This window comes from Aythya fuligula, chromosome 2, assembly GCF_009819795.1.
Source record: "Aythya fuligula isolate bAytFul2 chromosome 2, bAytFul2.pri, whole genome shotgun sequence".
Classification (NCBI taxonomy): domain Eukaryota; kingdom Metazoa; phylum Chordata; class Aves; order Anseriformes; family Anatidae; genus Aythya; species Aythya fuligula.
The window spans coordinates 1,760,931-1,772,209 of NC_045560.1; the positions used below are offsets into that span (position 1 = coordinate 1,760,931).

The window sequence follows — 11,279 nt, forward strand, 5'->3', positions numbered from 1 at the left end:
CACTTTTTTTTTTTTCCTGTGCACCTGATTTTATTGCTTTGTATCTTCTGATCTTAAGACAATGCCTCACTCTTTGTCTTTCTAGCCTGGCTGTAAGGTTAAAAGAAATCAACAGGAACATTTTCATTGCAACACAGGTGCACTCATGAAATGAGACATATTTGGATCAGGCTTGGCAAAGCTTCCTCTTTGACAAACAACCTTGATACCTGATCCAAATATACCATGGGACGGCCTCTCTGAAATCATTAGCAGATGTGTGTACCAGCTTCTTTGAATCTGAATATTCCTAGGCAGAGAAATAAGTGGCTTTGCTTCCAGAGGTGCTGAGGTACAGGCTGCAGGAGCTTTGAACAGGTGGGAACCACTGCTGGCAAAGCGGCCACAGCCTTGGAGTAGATTTGAATTCCTAAGGTTGGGAGAAAGACAGGACTAAATATATGCGCGTGAGAGGTGTCTAAAATACTGAGTAGTGCAGAAAACGGAAAAGATGGCAGCTAGTCACATTTTGCAAAATTTGAGCACAGAGAGGCACAAGATGGAGAGAACACAGCATAAGAGAAACAGAAGAATGATGTATATAAATTATATGAATAGATTCAAAACAGAACTAGACAAATTAATGAAGGACAAATCCCTCAGTGGCTGTTAAACACCATAGCCTACATGCAAATTCTGATGCAGGGAGGTCTTGAACTGCTGACTGCTGAATGCTGGAAGGTGACAGCCATAAGAGCTCTCTCCTTCTCTAAACATCCTAAGCTGACAGCTCTGGGAACACTCTGTCAGAACAGAAGGTCAACTCAATAAGGCTATTTTTACATTCCTATAGGCCCTCTATTTTTCCAAGGGGAGAGAAACATCCATGCCCTGCTGTGCATCCAGATAGATGAATATACATTTAGGGCATGGTCCAGTGTGGCACACTCAGCATAATCTGCTTTGATTATTCTGTACACCTGCTCTTCAGGACCAGGGAAAGTCATTTAAGAGAAGATGCCAGAAGTGTTCCTTCCAAGCAAATACTGTAGCCACAACCCATACAGATTTAATTACCCATCTTTTACAAAGAACGTCTGCTACCAGCCTGGAGGCCACCTATTTGTAACCCAGTACTTCTCACCTTCTGATTCTCTAGACAACCATTAGTCAGACAAAAAGAACAAGTACCATACCTTGTAAATAGAAAACCTGCCTTGTTAGCTGTCTAGACATCCACAACAGCATTTATGTAAGATGCTCATGCAGGGCTCTCCTTATAGTCCTTGGAGATTTAGCTACAGAGATCACCTGAGAGTCATTCCATTGTCAAGCCACCACCTAAAACAAGTCAGATCACCTGTGCCTTTTTTTTTTTTTCAACAACCATAAAGGGACACGACTCAGAAAATATATCTATTTTATTTTATTTTATTTTATTTTATTTTATTTTATTTTATTTTATTTTATTTTATTTTATTTTATTTTATTTTATTTTATTTTATTTTATTTTATTGAGTCTGAAGCAAAGAGAGCACTTCCTATTCCAGAGTTTTTCCAGGTGGATTGGTGGCATCCTCTCATTTCCTGGTGGTTAGGATCATAGGCTATATTATTGCCTTTTTTTATGTACTGGTTCCATCTGCACAAAGTTTCTTCCACACACTGGACACTGGATGCAAAGAAAATCACTTTTAGAGATTCTCAGAAAACCTTTATTGTAGGGCAATTTTGATTGTTACTTAAGTTTGGTTTGATTTCAGGATGAAGCATGCTTCTTTCATAATACAAAAAGAAGCAAAATAAATTAAATACATAAATCAAAACCATCTTTGTAAAACATGTAACTGCCAGAAATTTCCACATGAGGTGGAAGAATTTCCAAATTCCTACTAATCTTATTGGCTTGATAAGAAATGTGGATTCATTTCAGGAACTGGGGACACGGACACTTTGACAACTCAGGATCCCTGGAATGGCTGCCCAAAGTCTTTGAGTCCTTGATTCCAATGCAGGTGATGCAATAGGAGCAGCCACAAATCTTTATTTATGAAATACCTGAAATATTAAGAAGTTTGTTGTTTGAGAAACTTTGCTTGTGTTTCCTAAGAATTTAATTGAAACTGTGTCTCATCAAGAAAATCCATTTTTTTTCCTTTCCTATCAGAAAATGATGAAACTTGAGCACTTAGGAAAAAAAAACAAAGTCAATGGTTGAACCAACACTAAAGACAAGTATGGAAAGAAGAGCTCACATCCCTGCCTGATTTATTGAGCTTTATTTTTTTTTTATGACAAGGTGCCCATCTCAGACTTGTATCTTCTCTCTCACAGGCCATTAATTCTTTCTTTTAAGCACTTTCCAAGCCTTGATTCATCACGGAAAGGACCTCAGGCCTAAGTCTCTGTTTACACCACAGAATTAAAACTTTTGATGACCAATCAATACGCCCCATTGTAACCATAGGTGAGGTTTAGGCTGAGTTGTTAGGGGTGGTTTGAGCCCCGAAAGGGTGCAAATTGCCAAGTTCCAGGGAACAACTTTGATTTTACTTCCAGAGCATCTTGCACAGAATATGATTGCCCTGAAGAGGGAGAGCTTTGGGCAGATGGAGTCTGTAGTAACTGGCCACCTGAGCAGAGCTGACAAGATCTGCAGCTTCAAGGAGAAGAGATTTTCTGGCTTGAGCTCTGGGAGCAAGAAAAGCATCTGAGGGAAGTCAGAAATAGTGTCACAGCTAGGTACAGCTCCCAAATCTAACTGTTGGAAGGATGAGGTCAGTGTGCCCCTGCAGAAGGTAATCACTGCAAAAGATCTGACAGCAAATCCCTTTCCACAAGACTTCCCTAACTTGCTTCAGCATAAATTCCTGCACTGAGCTTACTTGGCACCACAATTATACAAGTTCAAAGACACAGACAAGCCTGGCAATACATGGGTGGGTGCAGGAGGACAGCTTTGCTCTGCACTCCAACTCTCACAGGCTGGGTGCAGCTGGGTGGGATGGGGTGTCCTCTCTGGCCTTCCCAATCTTGCAAGAAAAATGCATCTGCTACTTTTTCTCAAAGGTTCTCACCTTTTGGCTTCCCAGTGCTGTTTTTATTTTTATTTTTTTTGTCAGAAAAATTTCCTTGTGGAGAAACAATCTAGGAATGTTTTTTCTCCCCTTTGTTCAGAGAAAGCAGAAATGCAGAGCAGGAGACAGGCCAAGCAGGGAAGGGTGAAATGACAATGCTATCCAGAGCCTGTCAAATCAGTTTTCATTCTTTCTTTCTTTTTTTTTTTTTTTTCTCTCTTTTTTTTTTTTTTTTTTTCCCTTGCCCCCAGAGGAGGCCATAGGGTAATTATGATAATGTTTTCTGGTATTTCCATTTCATTGGCTGATCTCCCAGCCACTAAAGTAAACCCCAAATCTCAACGGGGAGGTCATATTCATCCTTGTTTATGGGACTCATTTTCAGAAATAACACTATCCTTTTTGTGAAACTTCCCTGGCAGCAGCTCAAAAAATAGCTGAAGGCAAACAGATTCCTTGGTCAGGGTTGAGAGCATCACAGCCGCTGGATGGGCCCAATGCAAGGGATTGCTGGTGATCACCCTCCTGGATGGCAGAGCACCAGGTAATTGCCAGTGTGAAGCAGAAAAAGGGTGCAGGTGGTAGGGGGGCATGAGAAGGAAGGGGAAAAGGTAGGTGTGAAAATGAAAGCACCAATGTTGGTGATCTGGAGGCAAAAGAGAGGTCCCAAGGATGCTGGAACAAGGCAGGACAGAGGGCAGCACAGTGGGGATTCAGCTGCCTTTGACATAGCCTTCAGCATGGAGTGAGGCAACCTGGGTCAGCAAGGAGCTTGTGGTGGTGTGGGATCAAAGGCAGGAAGATGTGGCAGCATAAAGGTGGTCAGGAACACAAGGCATTGCATGAGGATGGGGCAAACACTAAGATCCTGTCACCTATTTTTTGTTTCTGCCTTTTTTTTTTTTTTTTTTTTTTTTTTTTTTCAAATGAATGGGATTTAAGTGAGAAGAGATGGATGCTCTCGGTTCTTGTGTGATCAGGTTTGGATATCTAGTTGTCCCTTCTGTTTTTCCCTACACTTCTGCAAGTATTTGTGCAACCCTGCATCTCCTGTCCACCGGACCCCGCTGATTTACTGAGGTCCAGATGAACCTTGTCAAGTATGGAAGGAACGGGGGTTTGTATATGTTGTCTTGGGGAAAATGTATCTTGTGCAGTCTTTGTTACTGGATCTGCTGCCAGGCCCAAAGCAAAATAGGATATATACAGATATATACTCGTGGATATACAGAGCAGAGTAAATACAGATAAGCAGTGCTTATTCTCCCACAATTTGGGCAACACTGGATTTGCCCATTGCCCAGACACTTTAATTCCCTTTCCTCACTTACTGCTACCTCCATGCATCTTCTCTGACTGCCCACGTTATCATCACCTGAGTATAAAAACGACATAAAAAAACAGCAACAAAACACACCAGGGGAGAGCAGGGAGTGGGGCTTGCTCTGCCCTGAGGGACTTAGTTAAACTGAATAGGCATTATTTCCAACATTAGAAAAAAAAATGTGGTTTGCAACCTATTTCCTGTCAGGTTAATGCTGGAAAGATTTAAAAATAAATAAAGCTGGAGTGCCAGTTGGCCGGGATGGAGATACAGTAGCAGAAGCAGCAGCGGCACACTCCACTGCCAGCAGCTAATGGCAAAAGCTCTGAGAGAAGAGCTGTGGTTTGCCTGGACACTGGGGTGGCGAGGAAGATGATGGGAGGAAGATCAGGTCCTAGCAGGAGACCCATTGATATCCCTGTCTGGGCTGGGACCAGGCACGGGGCCCTCTTCTTGTCCCTAAGCTCTGCTGTGCCCCATGATGGATGAGCACCCGTCTCTCTCAGCACTCTTCATGGTGCTAGAGTGATAGCAGGAATTCGGATCAGAGGGAATTGGGTGGGTGGGTGCTGAGATGAGCCCTCTGTGCTGCTGTCCTGCTGTGTAAGTGTGTGACTCTCACCCCATCCCATCTCCAGAGGACCAAAATTGACCTCTGGAGATATCTGTGGGTAAGGACTGAGGTTATAAAGACTGGGCTGGGACAATTAAATCAACAGGGCCTGAGTACAGAAGGATAAAGGAGGGGGGCACCCAAGAGGGACCCAGCTAAGGAGGGGATGGGGAAAGGGAGCAACTGTGAGCAGAGCTGGTTGAATCCTGATGAAACAGCACGCTGGGAGCTCTGGAAGCGTGGAAAGCTTAGTGCACAAACTGCTCTGCCCTCTACCTGCTTTTCCCAGTCTCCCAGAGGGTAAATGAAGTCGGTGGTTTTGCCTTAATCCCTTGACCACATCACCCAAACCACCGCCTGCTCCAGGGCAGCAGCAGGACTCTGCTCCAGCCAGCTGGGCTTGGGGACCCTGCCCTGCACCCATGGACAGACCAAAAGCCCCCCGTGGTGCTCAGGGCTCTCTCTGCCCTTCCCAGAGCTGCCCCCACCAGGCTGGTGGATCCCTGCTCTTCGTCCTACCCTCAGAGCCAGGTCTCCCATGGCTATGAGGTGTTTATGCACCTGAGGAGCTCACCTTCCTATTTCTCAGTGCCTCGATGTCCTGCTGGGAGAAGGACTTGCTCCTTTCCTCAATCATAAATCCATCTTTGCCCTTGTGTAAAGCAGTCCATCTCTCAGCATGGATTTCCCATGACTGCTGCAATAAGAAAGATGGCAGTGAGTGGGAAAGAAGAAAAGTAAGCATGGAAAGATGTTGTGCAGAACTGGGAATGTCTCATCTCATCGTGACATTTAAATATCTTTGATATCTACCAAAGGCGTGGCCAAGCGAGGGCACAATTTCCTGAGTTTCTGCTAAGAAAGGATGCTGTCTCTGTGGGAAACCCTTGTCCGTGTCATACCATGCCCATGCCATACAGCACCATCACTGGTGAATGCATTTGCAAGTGCTACACGGGCACACACAATTTGTCATCACAGGGATGGGTAGAGGACACATCTGGCCCTGCAGCACACGTCTGCTGTTCCTTGGGGAGTAGTTCAGTCTGATTTGGTCTCATCGATGCCCTTCCAATCTCATTTACTCTCACTTTGCCTTGGGGAAGCCTCATCCCTCAAGTGGCACAAGCAGAGCAAGAAGAAAATCTGCCTGGACAAAGCACAACTTGCAGACTCATCATAACTCATGCCACAGGGCATTAACTGATCTGAACAAAGGTGTCCACCACATTTGACAATAATAGCAGAAGATTTTTTGGGGATGAGGTGATGCCATGACAGCAATAGAAGAGACCTTTTATCATCCTTTGAGGATGATTGCCTGTGTGGCTATGCTTCCTTAGCTATCCTGCCATGTAAATGCCCCTCATACTAAGTGTTCTCATGATTTATGGTCGGCACGTACAATTCATCAGGGGGAACTGACATTTATGGTACATTTCCAGGACATGGAGTTTTAGGAGAACATCTGTCTGACCATAATTACTGCCTGCTTTCCTGCTTTACATCCCTGGAGCAAACGAGGTGGAACCCAGGAGGCTGAGCTATGGAAAAGTTCCTTCCAAGGAAGGAGAAAACCCATGACAAGTGCTTATCTGTGCTATCCAAGCAGAGGTGGTCTTCCTGGTAATTAGAAGATGAAGCTGGTGTAGAGAGGTCGGTAGCGATCAGTGCGGATTTGAGTTACTTTCTTGGGTCATAAATAACACATATTACACTCCTCACTTGTGCAACAGGATTACTGTAGTCAGGAATGATAAATCCCAACCTAAAGCTAATGTCTAAAACATTCAGATGAATCACACCCTAAAACTGTCAGGTCTCCCTTCTGACTGCAGTGGGTCCAGACAAGGCATCTGCAGATCATTTTGAATGAGGTGAGACAAAACCCAGCCTGAATGCCTTGGCTGGGTGGCCAAACTTAAGAGCTCAACCTAAGGACCTGTCCTCTCTGCAGAGGGGCTGTTAGGCTTGGACCCAAGCTAGGAAAGCAAGTCTGGACTCCCTGAGCTGCCAGGAGGGTGCTGGATTCCTCCTGGGTGCCCAAGTAGCAAACATGAAGCTGAATGTGATGCCTGACCCTCCTGCAGCTTGGGTCCTGTTGTTTGCTGATAATGGAGCCCTGTGGCTGTGCCCGGCTGGCTGAAAAGTCAGGAGGGCTATGAAAGACAGAGGAGGTCACTCTGACATTGCGCTGTGATTTACCTTGGCTCACAACAGTACATTGCTGTCATATTTAGGGGATGATACAATTAAATGTGCTATGAGATCCCCCCATTTCCCAGTGTGTGGGCATAGCCGCAGTGCTGGCTTCTCTCTTTTCTCCTCATCCTTCAGAAGCAGATGGTTTCTTTCAGGATCATACCTTGCTATCTACAGCTATCATTTTGTTTTTCCTTTTACATTTCATTTTGTAAGTTTTTTTGTAAGCATGGGTGGAAGTCTGATGGGCCATGGAGGTGGGAACCATGCAGACCTCTCCTCCTTCCCATGCTTTTGGGAATCTTCTGCAAGGAGGATCTTCTGCATACAGACCCAGCTGCCCAAATAGACATGCTGTGGCCTTTCAGACCTTATTGCCTCCACGCTCTCTGTGGTCCTGAGATGGTTTAAATGTCACTTTGGACAGAGCTATAGAAGGGACAGTGTCTTTCTTGGTTCTTCATGAGGAAGTTTTACTCCTTTTACTTTGTCTGCCCAGATCCTTTACACCTCTCAAAAACAATTCCTTCTTTTGGATTTCTCTCCTCATTCTCAAAGTGTCGCATGCTGATTTTTTAAATCCTTTCTAGGAATACCCTCCCTGGATGAGGGAGCTGGAGATCAGTGCCTCACTCAGGTTCTCAGACACACAAGACAGATGGTTGTCGTCAGCTGGGCCAAGGATGTAAACAGAGCTGTCTTAACACACTCTGACACATATTCTCTTGTTATCCTCCCAGGGTGGAAATTACTGATAAGAAGAGCAGGATAATCATCTATATTAAATCACGAGATTAGATCTCTAGGAAAAGAGCACTTTTTTTTTTTTTCTTCCCCTCTTTCTTTTATTTCTGGTATCAGCAGCAAAGGCATTGAGGGTTAGAAAGCACAGTATGCCTTGGGGGAGTGTGCTGGGGAGGAGGATGCCAGCAGCCTTCACTTTGCTCTCCAAACTGCACAGAAACCGGATTATCTCCATTTCACAACTAATTGCTCTTAGTTTTTTTCACAACTAATTGCTCCAGGTCAATAGCATTAATGCTTACGAATGAAAGACTCTCAGTAGAGTGTCTAATTGAAAGCCATTTAGGAGCAATTAAAAGAACAGTCTAGGAATAAACACCTACTTTTTAAGTAGTAATAACAGCAGATAACACTCTGGTAACTTTGGTCCATGAGTACTGATAAGAGGTGTGCCGATGTCATTCATCAGCAGCCTTTAAGGGTAGTTATGATCAACATTAGACAAGGTGCAGCTTTCTGTAAAGCAATATCAAACATTGTATATGTTGATCCCATTGCACACAAATATCTTTGGTTTTCTTTCAAATCAACCCAAACTTTTCCAAAACTGCTTATGAAATAGTCATTACAAAGTTGAATGTAACACCGTTAAATATGAAAGGTTCCCCCCAAAAAGTATCTGTGGAATGAAAATCATATTCCCTCTATTATTTTCCACAGAATTGACAAGTATCCTAAATTTGATGAGAGTTGCACAGGTCAGAAAACCAGATTTTGCCTCCCCTGCATTGCAGTGAGTGACTACACAGCCATGGGGTGAGCTAAATCATCGGTCTGTTCTGATGGAGGGATCTTATTCTGGGGGAAGGGGTGGGTTATTTTCTATTTTCTTGTCAGATTCAGGTTGGAAGGGACCTCAGGACCTCACCTACTCTGAACTACTGCCCAAAGCAGGATAAGCAACGAGACTGGCTAGCTGGGCTTTACGCGTTCAGGTCTTCAAACCAATTACACTACAGGCATGAAATGCAGAAGAAGAGGGGAGCTATGACTAGGGGTGAGGTGGAAAAGGGGAGGGCAGGGAGAAAACCCCTTCAGCATCAGCTTGCTGTCACATCCAGTTAGGTGTCCTGCACCCTCCAGATGGCTGACCTTCAGATGACCAGAGCCTTCTGCAGAGCCACTGCCCATCTTGTTCGAGTAGCCCTGACAAGGCTGTCATTCGGGGTTGAAAAAGAGGGAAAGTGAAGAGCCAGCACTTGTTCCAGGCTCTGAGCCTCTCCATTCCTTCTCCTCTCTTTTTTCCTTTTTTTTTTTTTTTTTTTTTTCCCATGCATATTTCCACTTGCCCAACGGTTTTCTCCTTACTTCTTTGCACTCATGACCCACCATGTCATCAGGGGGCACAAACTGTCAACATCTTTTTATTTTCTTAGTCTACAGCCACGAGGAGTGATGTCTTTTCTTTATGATCAGAGGCTTTACTGCTTTCCTCTGAGGTGAGCAAGCAGCTGCCTTAGATTTCAATGCGAACATCACACTACCCAGACCTGGGCAAAACAGACAAGAGCTCAAGGGCTGGCCAAGTCCCCTGGAGGTGTTATCCGGCAAAGAAAAGTTTCTGAGTGCATGTGTGGAAGACTTGCAAAAATCTTTCAAAAGCTGGAGGCTGCAACATGCTCCTTTGCACCTGAGTCAGACCTGTTCTGAATTAGAAATCAAAAGGAGAGTGGGAATTTGTCACCTGAAGACCAATTGTGTGCTTAAAGCCGCTGTTGACTAACTAATGCTGAATGCTTTTGGGGTGTGGGGTAAGGAGGAGAGCACAGTTCTTGCAGTGGAGCTGGATCTCCTGGCCTGAAGGGAGAAATGGGGCTCAGAGCCAGAATAGCTCTTTGCCCCTAGTTTTGGGGCAACCATTCATGCTCTACGGTGCTGGACTACTGGATCCAGTGAAAGATCAGCTCAGGCACTGAAATATTTTGCTGTGATCTGCTCTCAAGGCTGCTTCCCTTTCCTTCTCCTTTGGTGAAGGCCCACCTGCATGACCCAAGGGAATCCCCAGTGGTGCACATGCAGGAAATTGATAGCAAAGCATTTGTTTCTTCAGGACAAGCAATTCAGACTTCCCAAATAAATATCCTTGTCCTTGTCACAGGAAATGCTGGGACTTTGGAAAGGTCCCAGGGGGAGCCGAGGCAGACTGTAGCCCACCATCTCCAACAGCAACCCCAAATTGCTGTGCTTCCTGCTGGGCTATGAACAGAGTCCAAAGACATCCCTGTGAAGCACCAAAGGGAGCCTGGAGCTCATTATCACCCCATCCACCGTGCCAGTCCATGACCATCCTGCCAACAGCAGCTGCTGAGTCCCAAATCAGATATCAACCACAGCTTCCTCTTCTGCATGCGTGATCCATGCTGTTGGGTTATTTTAGCAGTCAGGTCAGGTGCTGCTTGAAAGACAGCCCTGATAACCCAAAGCCCTCTCTTTTGTGAATGCATTCATCAAACAGACTTCTCAGGCTCAGACATTTCAGGGCCCAGATGCTGCTGGCCACCAGGCTTGGCTTCCAGGTAGAGGCCAGACAGTGGTGCATCAGATGCCTCTGGCTTTCACCCTTCCCAGAAGTGGGAAGCAGCACTATTGGGATGCCACTTCAGCATTACTTTAGTTCACCTTGCCTTTCCTGGTGCAACCACATGCTTGCAAAGCAGCTAGGAAGCAGTCTCTGCCTGCAAAGGACCTGAGACTCTGGGTCTAGGGTGCATGACCCTACACGTGCTTTGAGTTTTCCAGCTCTAACGTACAGGATCCCGACTCCCAGATTTGGACTTGCAATTGCTTTTTCACCATCTGAGGTTTCAATCTGCTGACGAGATTGAATACTTATTCCAGACACCCGTGAGGATTTCTCAGGAAGTAATATTCCCTAGGCTGCTGCTCGCCTCCAGGAATGGACAGGCCCAGCTGCAGATGCTTTTGCATGGCATAATTTTTGGCAAGTGCAACTGCAGCATCACCCAGATCACTGAGCAATCCAAGGCAGAGCTGAGGTGCATCTAGGAGGGCTCTGGGCAGAAAAGGCAGAGTGATGGGGTGAGCAGCACCAGGCTGGAAGATAAGTGCATCATACTCTGGGTGCACTGACTGCATGGACTAGAGCTCCACATAAAGGGACTGCACTGAGGACATCCCCGCTGACTCCCTTATTAAATTATCCTACAGTCACGAAACATTCTTCATGCATGTTATACCTCAAATGGCCCAGCACTGCCAGCCAAAAGGGAGATGAGATCTGCAGGTAGCTCTGAGCCCAGACAGGCCCCAAGGGCAACTC

General features: G+C 45.4%; 1 protein-coding gene across 1 annotated transcript in view; it reads right to left on the minus strand.

Annotated features, from left to right (window-relative positions):
* Positions 1–5,919, minus strand: part of PTH1R (parathyroid hormone 1 receptor) — a 62,322-nt gene extending 56,403 nt beyond the window's left edge. The window contains exons 1-2 of the mRNA XM_032183292.1: positions 5,896–5,919; positions 5,568–5,690 (exon numbers count right to left, since the gene is read on the minus strand). Coding sequence (XP_032039183.1) covers positions 5,568–5,690; positions 5,896–5,919 — 147 coding nt within the window. The remainder of the gene's footprint in view (positions 1–5,567; positions 5,691–5,895) is intronic.
* Positions 5,920–11,279: the final 5,360 nt, after the last annotated feature.